The 13,491-nt window shown below is 42.6% G+C and overlaps 1 protein-coding gene across 4 annotated transcripts in view; it reads left to right on the top strand.

The window, feature by feature from the left end:
* Positions 1-13,491, top strand: part of CFAP61 (cilia and flagella associated protein 61) — a 302,253-nt gene that overhangs the window by 128,265 nt on the left and 160,497 nt on the right. For all 4 annotated transcript variants that reach the window (XM_017541511.2, XM_017541510.2, XM_037743091.1 and 1 more), the window contains one exon: positions 1,603-1,737. In XM_017541511.2, coding sequence (XP_017397000.1) covers positions 1,603-1,737 — 135 coding nt within the window. The remainder of the gene's footprint in view (positions 1-1,602; positions 1,738-13,491) is intronic.

Below are 13,491 nucleotides of genomic sequence, written 5' to 3'. Positions count from 1 at the left end.
CAATGAAATGGTCCAGCTTTGAACTCACTGAGATGGGAAGGTAACAGTTCTGCTGGAAAATCCTCGTCCTGCACAGTTTTCTTTTACTTTGCAGTTGGCCAAATGCCAGTTTTGTGACCTTCAAGTTGTGATATTAAATTCTTGTTTTTATTCATGAAGTTGCCTGATGTGCCGGGTTAGAGAAAGTCCATTTGCATCCATACTAAAAATAATACCTTGGGCATTTCATTAAACGTTTATACATTTACTTCAATACTATGAAATTAGGAATATGTTCCACACTGTTGTATATAGCCTCTAAAAACATACTTGGAAACAGATTTCTTCTCAGTCTGCTCTTCCAGTTGATTTCACATATTCATTTAAAACAAGTGTATCATGTATCAAGCAGTTCCAAGTAATTTGGGTAAGAATTCCCAAATTCTGCCATAAATCCCCAGTTGACTACAGTAAAGTAGAGCTTCTTGGCTCACATCATGGGATGGTTTTCTCTCTATCTCTCTGGTCAGGGAATGTATTAAGAGATCTTCCAGGCATAAAAACAGGGTGCTGGCTAGGGTTCTGCTTTTCAGTTTGTGATGTCAGAGTATGAAGTTCAGTGGTGAAAAATTTTAGAAAACCATTTTAGAAGCTCATAAAAATCACAGGCTATTTTTAGAACAGCAAAAAAGTCATATGTAAACCATCTAATTATTAAAATACTTCTACAGTTCAGTTTTTCTTTCTTTGCTTTCCAGCTTAAATTCAATAAATATATCATTAAAAGTTTTGATTTTACAGTCTAACTCTTCAGATTTAAATGGTTGCAATGCCCTGAGTTCATTTCACCAAAACCCCTAAGATTTCATAAATGTTACAGAAATAAAGATCACCATGTTTGGTTTTCTCTGCTAAGTTTTTAAAACTGGATAAATCAATATTTAAAGTATCCCCCAAGACATGGTTTATCATAGTCTATTTGAATAAGTATAAATCCAACTCATAATTTAGTATTAGTCTAAATGTAAATAATATGATCTACTTCTCCCACCCCCACCCCCACTTCCCAGTTTTATCTTTTTGTTATAAAACAGTTTTTTGGTTTTTTTTTTTTAACCAAAGGTCCAGTTGAAGTCACTGAAGTCACTATGAATGACTTTTACAAACAGGAGGATTTTCACCTCCTTGCTAAGATACCCCTTGGATGACATTTTTATCTATGTTTCTTTCTTAAAGCAGCCTGTGCCAAACATACAAAGGTTAACAGGATGCAGATAACACAGCTTAATGGGGTCAGATCAGGCTGATGCATGATCACTGTGGAGAAGAATATCCTCCCGGGGAAAATACTTGTACTGAAAAATCCCATAAACCAAACCACTTGTTTATCTGTCATTCCCACAGAGATAGTAATGTAATTACTCTCGTAATTATCTTCATTAGTGTCAGGCATTATCTACAATTCATTCCTCCGCTCGAAGAGTATGTTTGTTTATTTGCTGATTTTTTTTCCTCTCTGACTTGGCCGAGTTAAGAGTTTTGTATTTGTAAAGCTGCACGCAGACATCTGTGCTGTGCCTCTCTGACATTCTCTCCCCTAAAATATAGATTGCTGTCTTTCAGTTCCAGAACCCCTACGCCCACTCCCTGACATCTGCCCTTCATTACTTGGTTCCCGTGCGACCACGACGACAGATTGTCTATCCTCTGGAAAAGCTTGGCATAAACGCTCCATCAAAGGAGGTCTCCAAGGATCTGGTGGGTAGCAGGGCGGCAGGCAGGGCGGCGCGGTGCCAGCTCCCGCGGGCCTGGCAGATGGGGTGGCAGTGCTGTCTTCGCAGGAGCAGGCTGCTTCTTAATTACAGGGAACCCGGTGCTCATACCCTTACAGGCAGAGCCCTTCGAAGGCTCCCCCGCAGCCCTTTCCCTCAAGTGGTTATTTCCCAGCAAGCCTAAAGCAGTAGCCACAAGGCCTTGCAGGGTCATCCCCTGGGGATGCCTCTCAGGCTGCTGTGTCCCAAGACAAAAGGCCTAGAGTCACCCTCCAGCATATTTTCATTTTCTTTGCCTGTCCTCAAAAGCAGATTCCCTCTTTCAATGATGTTTTGCTTTCAAGGCATTAAGTGGTCATTCACTGTTAGGACAAAGCTGACAGAGAAAACAGAACTGGCTGCATTTGAGATGTTTGGGCCCCGGGTCCTAAGCTGGTTTGTTTAACTCCCTCCTCCGGGGGGAATCAAGATGATTAACAGAAGCATATTAGCTGCCCTGTGGCAGCAGGAGTTTGTGACCTTAAAATGAATGGCCAGGGGTCACTTTTATTGTCAGAACAGGAAAAAGGACTGAAATCAAACCTAGATATTCTTTTAAATGGAAATGTACCTGTTTTTTTCAATAACTTAATTGGAAAACAGAATTTTCTCATGATGACCGATACGGGCTTGTAGTGTTTGTATACTCTTCCACTTAAGTAAGTAAAAAAAAAAAAAAAAAAATCCCTCAGTGGACTAACATTTGTCCTTCGTGAGAGAGAAAAAAGGCAAGTGTTAAGTTTAAACTCTCCAAACAGCCCAAGGAGCTGCCCCTCAGGGCTGGAGACAATGCTCAGATAAACACCTCACAACACGCTCTGCACTGCAGGATGAACATCACCCTACCCAGCTCCTGTCTTCCTTGCCGGTGCACTGAGGGCGGGGAGGGCACCTCGATCAGACCAACTCAGAGGCAGCTTTGTGTCTAACGTACATCTTTGTATTTGTAAAATAACAAAAACATTTATATAGTTGTAAATGTATATGTGAGTAGAGACTGATCACATAAAGCAGGACTTCTCAATCTACCCGTCTTTTTAAAAAATTAATATGTAATTAGTCATGGACTGATAGTTTTGTAAAAGTGAATTCCTGGAAAAACGAGATCAAAAAGCAAAGACAGACAAAATTCTCTTATTATTAGATTTAACAGACATAGCTTTACTCTGTTGGTTTGCTATAAAAGCTTCTGAATGCTTCTCTCCATCTCTCTTACTCATATCTTCAGAGACCAGTAATAGTTTGCACTATTAGGCAATGTTTTAGAGTGATTATCTGAGACAAGTTGAGCCAAGTAGAATGTTTTTAGGAGGAATTTCTGTATAGTCCTCAAGGCATTGTTCTTAGTAGAGCAATAGCATTGCAGTAGCAAACTGTGCAAGGTTGAGCAACTGTCGTTACCAAATAAATGGCACCTGTTCAGGACCGCAGATTGAGTGGCACTGGGCCTCCCATGTACTCAGCACGCAGCTGCAGTGATTTTTAACTCTTTAGCTAATTTTGGATCTTCTGTGCCCCCACCACTTCCCCTTTCTCCTATATCATTTTGAAGCAAACTCCAGATTCATATCATTTCAAGAATGTGCCTGAAGGTCACAAGCATATTCTTAAGTAGCAGAGTCCACAGCTCTGGAGATGAGATGTGCCGAGCCCACCTGGAGGATCTTTGGGATGGGCCACCATGTGGTCTGTTTGCATGTGGAGATCCTGGAAACAGACTGCTTTGGAAACAGAGCCAACACCCAGAAGTTAGGTGCAAAGACAAACTTGGGGTCAGAGACAGTGGCTACATGCTCTCTCCACCACTGAAATACAGTTTCCACAGAGGCAAGCTGATCCCTGGAGAAGGCGCTGGGCGTAGAAGTACGTGGATGCGCAAAGTGAACAACCTTGTAGCTTCTGCATCAGATCAGGGTTAGGGTGAGAGATGCTGACCTTCTGCAGTCGTCGCTGAAACACCTTCACGTGTGGACAGACCATAGAACGGGGCCAAGGGAAGACCTTATACTTCAGTGGCAACCCACGGCTCCTGCACCTTCAGCCATTGCTCTGGCAGCGTAAGTGGCCTGGCTGGAGCTGGAGTGAGAAGTCCGGAGTTGCTGCATGGATATCAGGAAGCATCATTTTGATGAATGCTTTCCACACCTGCCCCCTCCTTCCCACCCTACTGTGAGATTTTTCACAGTTAGGTGACTTTGAGGTGAGCTGGAGCTCTGAGGTGGGGAGAAAGCCAGAGAAAAACATTTTATTTCATTTAAAATTATCTTGTTAAAACCTCTCAGGTTGGCAGGATCCAAAATCGTTGCTTACATTGAGTAACCTTTTCGATCGTCATCTCAGTATGCTGTGTCCCCCACCCCTGAGCCCTGGTGTATTTCAGCATAAAGCAGAGATGGATTGTTCAAATCCAGGGTCCAGGAAGACAGCCACTTAGCAGATGAGTGGGAGGAATTATAACGCAGATGCCTGTCACTTTTTGCTCATGCTATTGTGCTTATTTCACAGGTGAATTCTGACTATGAGGCACTTTTATAAAATTACATTTTAGGTTTTGAGGTACATGTGAAGAACATGCAAGAGTGTTGCATAGGTACACACATGGCAGTGTGATTTGCTGCCTTCCTCCCCATCACCTATATCTGGCATTTCTCCCCATGCTATCTCCCCCCAACTCCCCACCCCCTGCTGAACCAACCCAAATGCCCATCGATGATAGACCGGACAGGGAAAATGTGGCACACATACACCATGGAATACTAAGAGGCACTTTTGTTGCTACTCATTGTACTCAAGCTTCGGAAGATTGTAATAGAGATTTAGATTTAGTAAAAATTTTAGACATATTAGAAGTTCAATCACAGGATTATTTATCAGGACCATAATCCACATGGAATGGGCCTCGGCATTCAAAAGTTAAAATGCTAAATTATATTATTAAAAATTATTTTTCTCTTTTTAACATTTTAGACAGTTTTAATGTTTCAGAGTGATTATCTGAGACAAGTTGAGCCAAGTAGAATATTTTTAGGAGGAATTTCTGTATAGTCCTGAAGACATTGTTTTCTTAGTAGAGCAATAGCATTGCAGTAGGAAACTGTGCAAGGCTGAGCAACTGTCGTTACCAAATGAATGAATTTTCCCTTTAAGTTTCACATCTCCCCCCACCCCCTACCCCCTCCCAGTGCATTGAGCTTTATATGAGACCCTCAGCTCCCTCACCGTGTCCATATCATTTCTCTTGCCGGCCACTCGTCTTTCATACCTTTTATCCTATTTAAAGTGTCTCAGAGTGACTGTCCAGTCCCTAGCTTTCACCTAGGAAGCCAATCTTCAAGGGAACAGATGACTCCAGGCATGAGTAATGGGATAGAAAGCATTTCATCTCGGTAGGTTGCCAATTTGAATCTGGCACAAGGCAGCAGTGATTGAAATTCATCACTGCGTGGCAGGGAAATGTGCCCTCACTCCCACCCCAGGGCCCCCTAGTTCCTGCCTGGTTTGGATGATCAGTGTCCTGTCCCTGCCACAGCGCCTTCCCCATCATTTCTATTAATTGACAGCCCACCCCACAGCAGGTCGTAAGAAAGAACCTAGAAAACATGAATGATTTTCATCACACATTTCAGAACTAGGCCTCAAAGATTCATAATAATATCTCTACAGTCAACCAGTATAAATGCATGGGTAAGAGAGAGGGCTTTTTCCTGACCAAGACCATAATTGACATCATAGACCTGGAAGATTCTTTTCTTAGCTTGAATGAGCCATCTTGGCCTGTGCTTTTACATTATTAGAGTTATTTTCATGGAAGTTTTTCATTAGATGACTCATCAGGGCCCAGCTGCATAAGTATTTTTTTATATAATAATTTTATTTTTTTAATTTTAATTTTGTGGGTACTTAGTAGATATCTATAGGGCACATGAGATGTTTTGATATAGGCATGCAATGAGTAATGATCACATCATGTAAAATGGGGTATCCATCCCCTCAAGTATTTATCCCGAATGAGTATTATGATCAGGAAAACACTCAAAATTGGGCTGTATTAATTTAGTGGTTATATTGATTAAAGACAGTGAAACAAGCTGTCCTACGCTTACTTTGAGAGTGGGCCTATATACAAGCCTGTTTTCTTTCCTTCCTGCCTTGTACAGGGATTCAGATCTGACTGTGTCACCATCCATGCCTGCAAGGAGCTTCCAGTCTAGCTTCAGCATTAGCTGAGGGTGGAAGAGGGCTTGTACTGGTTTCCCAGGTGACAAGAGCCCAGACTCAGGAGAAATAGCTGCACTGGGCCCAGACCTGTTTCTGCAGAATTTCTGGAGAAGGAATGTGTTTGAAAAAAAATGGCACTGCTTCCTTTCTAGGAGTGGGAATTTAAACAACTATTATTTGTCATATTACACTCCAGAAAACATGCTTTGAACTTAAACAGCCCCTCCCATTGCCTCAATATCAATAGATGCTCCCCATCATCCACTTTAGTCACTTCGGCTCTTCATCTTGGTTTATAGTGTTCATAGAATTATAGCGTAAACTCACCTCTCTCTCAGATATTTTCAGAACTAAATCAACACTTCATTCTTACGGAGGAATCATAATTTCAGAGCGATCTTGTTTTTTCTGGTTCCTTATTGATGGTCTGATTAAATCTCGATTAATGAATTCTTCAGAGGGCTCCATTTGGATTCTGTGCGTTCATTTCTCCACATTTTCCCTTTGTTTTTCTACAAAGAGAAATGACTGTTTATGGAACCCCTCCCCCTCAGAGCTAAGTGATGGCCCTGCTTTTTTCTGGTATGTGATCTCTCAGGAAGATGTCACTCACCGGCATTCAGTTACCCTTTGAATTGCCCCTTTTCATCTGGCTGTTCTTCCCAGTCCAGCTATAATTACCATCTGATGGACTGTTACTGGATACTGTTTCACTTGTGCATCTGCTGCCCTAGGAAATTGCATTATTCTCCCAGCACCTGCTAGATTTTCCCCAGCTTCATTGTTTCCCAGCCCCTTCCTTAAACTTGGTAACTTTCACTGCCAATGGTTAGACTTCCCTTGGTTATATTTGTGGTCAGGGCGGGTGGTGTGTTTTTAGCTCTTTGGCTGTCACCTCGGTAGAGGTTTCTAAAAATGCAGACCTGTATTTTTTCAGCATCATATATGCTCTGATGATTATTAATATGACAATGGGAGGAGTATGTTCTTAAAATGAAATTAACCTACTTTAAATCATCACTGTGAGTCCAGTTTGGTTCTTCAAGCCCCCTCCCATGTGTTTGCACTATCTGGGGAAGTACATTTCCTCCTATTAATAGTGAACTCTTCTCCGAGATTCTTAGGATCATTTACGTAAATTCCTTTATGGGTTTTTTTTCTTTCAACAATACAAGTTCTATGGTCATTTCTTTCCAATTCTCTGAACACTAACCAGTTTAATATAATATGTTATATATTATATAAGTGTATATTACATAAATAGTATATAAACGTACACCAGAAGGACTTATGAATCAGTGTTTATTCTTATTACTGTCATAATTTCTCCCTCTTAGAAAGGTTACAAGATAATAAAAATAACAACTATTGTTGCATTACTATTACCTCTTGAGCTCTTGCTTAAAGGTTTCCCATGGAGTTTCTCATTTAGTTCTGGCATCAGCACTTGTAAATAGTTACTACCATTACCATCCTCAGTTTACCTAATGCAAACAGACTTGCCGGGGGGCAGGTAAATAACTTGTCCAAAGGTAAATTACTTGACAGAGTTTCAAACCCAGCCAGTTGGTTGCCCAAACTCCTAGCTTTAACTACTACAGATATACTTTCCTACCTGCCAGTTCTACTAATATGACTCATTATAGAAAAACCAAACCACAGAAAAGGAAGATGGCTTGATATAGATCTTGTTGAACCTCACAAATCTTTGGCACCAAGTACTTAACCAAAAGGTGACCCACAGACGACTGGCCTTCCCCCAGTGCAGTCTGAATTTTCCTCTTGGCTGGGTCATCTGCTCTTGGGTTTCATCTGGTACCAGCCTGACCCTGTCTGACCTGGGCTTGGAAGGAGCAGACATGGGTTCAGGTTGGTGTGCTGGCAGGTTTTGGACACCCGCTGATTCAGGCTGTCTGCAGTGAGCTCTCTGGTGTATGGGTTTGTTGTTACAAACCTTTGTGTTTTTTGTTATTACAAAAATCCTTTGTTGTTACAAAATTATGGTGACAGCTGCTGGGAAAGTAAGAAAAAAAATTATGATCCCATATGGAGGTTACATCATACATTTCTCAAGATTCAGTTCTGTGTTGGACGTGGCTTCAGAACCCAAGTAAAGGCCCATTAGATGAGTGACTGAGGGTTTATTTAGGGGGGTGGGGGTGGAGGGGAGAGACAGGATGTGAATTAGTGGCATGATAACAAGCTGGGGAAATGGTTGAGAAACTGGGCTGTGGTCAGATGGCAAATGAGGCTTTGAGGGTATGATAGAGAAGAAATTGGGAAAAGGAACTTCTTAACGTCTTAGCATTGTCAAGAATCAATGCTATATCTTACCCTTATATTCTAGGACAGATATTTATAGGACAATCTTTCTCTTCCCCTATCCATGTCTTTAATAGCTTCACATTGTGATATAAATCATATATATATACACCATACAATTCACCCACTAAAATTATACAATTCAGAGGTTTTTAGTATATTCACAGAGTTGAACAATCATTACCATTATCTACTTTTAGAACATTTTCATCACCCCCAAAAGGAACCTGTGCTCATTGGCAGTCACTTCCTGTCTCTCCCAGCCCTCTCCTCTCAGCCCTGCACAACCAGCAATTTATTTAATCTCTCTATGAATTTACCTATTCCGGATATTTCATACAAGTGGCAACATATACCATGTGGTATTTTGTGACTGGCTTCAGAGCATGCTTTCAAGGTCCGTCCACATTGTAGTGTGTATCTGTACTTCATTCCTTTTTTATTGAATATCCTATTGTGTGGATAATACTGTATTTTTTTCATGCATGAGTTAATGGACATTTGATTTATTTCTTGTATTTAGCTATGATGAAAATGTTCCTATGAAAATTTGCTCACAGGTTTTTGGGCATATATATGTTTTCATTTGTGGGGTGGTGTCTATATCTACAAGTGGGATTGCTGGGTCACGTGCTAACTCTATGTTTAATATTTTGAGGAACTGCCAAACTGTTTTCCAAAGTGACTGCATTATTTTGCATTCTTTTGTTCTTAGATCAGATCTTGCATTCTGGCTGGTAATTGATGAAGTGCTGGACAAATCAAGGCCATTGAAGGGCAATGTCTCTAACTGTTCTTTCGGTTTCAGAAGTAGAATTTCTGCCACTCCGAGAGAGCTTCATACACACATTTGACACTGCACTGCTAATAATGCATCAGATATTTTGAAAGCAGAGATTTTTCTTAAATAAAACCTCTGTTATCTTTCCTGCTTTGCCCTCTCTGACTCAGCAGCCCCTTGTGGTCCTGTGCAGACATTTAAAAGAGCTCAGGCAGCAAAGAAGATGGCCATCCAAATGCAGGAGGAAAATGGGGGACTTTCTGGTTTTTTTTAAAGCCACCAGCATGTTCTTTGTTTGATCCCCCTTTAGTAATATTATTGCTCTTAAGAAGAGCTGCCACTGCTCCCAACAGAAAAGAAAAAAATCCTGAGGCTTTCCTGGATGTTGATTGGGTTCTTGCCACAACCCAGTAGGAGGAAAAAAAAAATGCATTCTGTTCCCTGCAGAGCCAGGGTAATGAATGCCACAGAGGTCCAGAAGTGCCTCCGGACGCATCAGCTGCCTGCTGCAGAGCTCTGGAAACCTGCAGCCTAGCAAGGCTTCTGGGTGGAGCTGAGCTCCCGGGCAGAAACTGGCCTTTGCAGCTAAGTGGCTTCTTCAGAATCCGCCTTCAGGGAGGAGAGGAATGGCAGCTCCAACGTGAGGCTTTGCTTTGTGTATTTTAAAGTAGCTGGGGATATAAAATGACAAAGGGGACAATTAAAGCTACAGATACTGACTAGAGAAGTGACATCTTTTCTCCTTGATTAAAAATAAATATGTTATTACAAAAGCAGTACATGTTTTTGGTAGAAATTTCATGAAAAACAATAGAGAAAATCAGTAAAACCTTCAGTCCTCCTATGTTTTTATTACCTTTGTTAATATTTTGGGGTTTTAGCTTCCGGACTATTTTCCGTGAAAAAGACTACATATGTACTGTTAGATATGGGGTCATTGTGTTTGCAGCATGCCTCTTCACTTCATATGTTTCGGCTATATTTACTTGTTACTAAGTATCGTAAAGTGTGATTTTCGTGGCCACGCAGTCGTATGTTGACCAGCAAGCCCCGCCGCTCAGTGCGCACTTTCCTCCTGCCAGGCCCTGCGTTACATCCTGTCCCGGGTGATCTTTCTCATAGATGTTTCAGCATCATCGGCTCCATTCTGCAGTGGGGAAAACTGAGGTTAGGAGAGGTTTGGTAATGCAGGTGAGCATTAGGCCAGCAGGACTTGTGGGAATAGTCACAAAGCCACTTGAGCTCTATCTCATTGCCCTGTAAATATGCTCCAGGTGGCTGAGTTTTCTCCTGCACCCAGATGGAAAGTGAGCAAGTTCTGGGACCTTCTGGTCGAGTCTAGGTCATTAAAGCTGTATGGATCACTTACAGTCACAATACATGATCTTAATTCCATAAAATGTTCAATTTCATTTGATGTAATAATCAAAACTCAATTTTCATCCAAGGGTTAGACTCCCCTGACCCGCTGCTGAAGGCTGCAGCACATGGGAAGCCTGTGGCTGGAGAAGGCAGGACGGGGCGGTCCTCTTCTCTCTTCCTGACTCCCATGCCCCTTCCGCTTACTTAGCATCTATATAGCTTTTCAGTATTTAGTGCTTTCTCTTTCTTTAGCCTATTAGTGTCTTCTTATTATTGAGTGTATTTCTAGTCCTTCTGAAATTAGGGTCAGGGCAGGGAGAAACAGTTGGAGGAGCAGGCAAGTCTGAACTTGGCCATTGCTGTCATAAGATTGTCCCGACTCTGTGGGCTGGACTTCTCTTCCCTTAGTGTGTGTTTGCAGTTTCCTAGGGGATTCCTGTCTCTGGAGACCTCTCACCAGCATTCCCCTGATGCAGAAGATACCATCCTCTAGCTTTCACACCGAGTCTCATTTGCACCTGGAAGTGCCCTATAGGAAGGACCTGCGAGAAGGGCTCTTGCCTCTGTGGGTCAGCAGGCTCTGCCCGTGCAGGCCACCTGCCCTTCAGCTCCCTCAGCACACCCGTCCACTGCATCTGGGGGACTCACGTGAAGCTCTTGGAGGGCTCCCAAACCCCTTCTGTGACTTGAAGCAAAAGACCTGCTCCCACATCTGTCCTCTTTGGGGTGGGGGCGCATGGGACTCAGCGCATCAACAGCTCTCCGGGACAAAATCTTCAGAAAAGCTCCTTTTGCATCTACTCATCTAACCCTTTCATGTCTTCATCATGAGCTAGGGGTTAAAAGGCATTTAAACAGCGCCTGCCACTGACTTGGCATTTTTATAAGGGGGCTCCTTTGGAATGTAGCACATATTGTCTTCATGCTGAGTCCACACAGCTGCTAAGTCGTGCTTTGGGAGCCAAACGGTGTGATGCCAGAGCCCACAATTCACCTTTGCTGTTTGCAGGCCCATTCCCTCATGTTGGTCATTAAAGTTTTTGTCCCAATTTTTATCATGATGAACAATGCCACCATGTCTGCTCTTATTATTTTTCAGCACATTTGTGATGATTTCCTTTGAATAAATTCCTAGAAATGGTATTTCTAGTTCAAAGATAAAGTTACTATCTCTTTAATCAAAAAACATAAAGCTTTAGAATTTGAAAATGAAAACTTGTGATTCCTGAATTGAAAAAGACGATTTCTCTTGGCAATATGTTGCCTTATCTAAGCAACATACAGAGTACAGAGATATACAGCAAGCCCTGTTGTTTATATCAGATACAGATTTTTAAGACAAGAAACCAGGTGTGCAAATTATACATCTTTTATTTTCCTATTTTTGTCTAATTAAACTGAGTCTCTGCTTTGAGCCTTTTATTCTACCCGATGGGAGTAAAAGTAACCTCCATCAATTCTGGGTAAAGTTAACGATTTAATGTTCCATTGAGTCCATTTGGGAGCTTTTCCCCACCTTTCATGCTTTTAGGAGGTTGGGGAAGTCATCCAAGTTCTCAGGAGCTCGTGGGCTTGGACTGTCATGGTATCGGGTGGGTGGTAAGGAGAATGGGAGGGGAGGTATCTGCTATTTGGGTATTGCCCATCCTCAAGGGGATCCTGAGTTCAGAACGTCAGCCTTTGTCCTCAGGCAGAGTCGCCCCTTGTCCTGGCTCTAATCCCCCACAGCCCTCACTGCTTTCTGCAGAGGCGTTTCTTCCTCACAGCCTTGAGGCCAGTCAGACTGTGGCCTTGTGTCCCCCGGAGCCAGGCGCTCGCTTCCTCTCCTGCGTTCCCTGCTTTGGACTTCAGGAAGCTCATTTCCTTCCTCATCCCGGAAGCTCCCTCAGCCGTCTCCACTGGACTCTTCCCAGGACAAGGTGGCAGGAGAGTTTCCCTTGTGAGGCAGTCTCCTCTACTCTTGTATTCTCCAAAATCTTTGTGGGGATCCTGCCCACTTCCTCCCACTTTCCTGGCCTTAGCCAGAGGGAGGGAGTGGGTGGCGCTGTACCGATTTCTCCTTCTGCCCCTCTGGCTTTCCTCCTCCTGGTCTTTAGACAGTGTGCTTGCTGTCTCCATGTGTTCTTCTGCATCTGTCGTTGGAAGCATCAACTTTGACTTTTGATGCGTAACAGTCAGGCTTTTGAGACTCAGAAAACCTTCTTGCAACCTGTTACCTGCCTGGAAACAAAACAGCACAGAATTGACCCATTTGTTCTCCGGGGCTGGGTCTGCCCAAAGGCCTGGTGTCCCCTGGCTGTTGCCTACAGCATCAGGAGGGGTCATAAGTCAGCAGGGATTGGCAGAAATGAAACACATCTGCTAGTACAAAAACAGCACCCCACTAGGATGACAGCAGCGACAGACACATGAAACACAGACCACACGAAGGCCCCTCTGGGGCTGGTTCACTCCCTCTGGCCTGAAGAAAAATTATAAAAATGTGATTGCATTCATTCTGAAGTGACTGGATGTCAGTAGATGCATATAGAATAAAGTACAGTATCATAAGCCTAATTTTCAAGTCTTTTTATTAAAACTTTCATTTGCTATATCCCGTTAATAAATTCCAATTTTACAAATGGGAGATGAGCCAGGCACTGTGGCTCACACCTGTCATCCCTTGGGAGGCTGAAGTAGGAGGATCACTTGGAGCCAGGAGTTTGACACCAGCCTGGGCAACACAGTGAGACTCCATCTCTACAAAAAATAAGCAATAAACAAATGGGTTATGCTTTCCTGGAAGATGTGAAAGATCAGGCAAAACAACCAAGAACATAGAGGGCTTTTACATTCAAATTGAACTGAGACAGATTAAAAGCCTTCCACAGTTCAGTAATTTTCCTAAAGCAGTCTGAGTTTTGTTGTCATTATTTGCACACTCACCAAATCCAGAGGGAAAATGGCATTTGAGTTCATCAGAGGCAGAGGATTAAATGGGCTTGGAAAGTGCAGTACCTGGTTAGCCGAGGGCACGGT

The sequence above is a fragment of the Cebus imitator genome, unplaced genomic scaffold (assembly GCF_001604975.1).
Source record: "Cebus imitator isolate Cc_AM_T3 unplaced genomic scaffold, Cebus_imitator-1.0 Scaffold134, whole genome shotgun sequence".
Taxonomy (NCBI): Eukaryota; Metazoa; Chordata; class Mammalia; order Primates; family Cebidae; genus Cebus; species Cebus imitator.
This window is presented reverse-complemented; position numbering and strand designations above follow the sequence as displayed.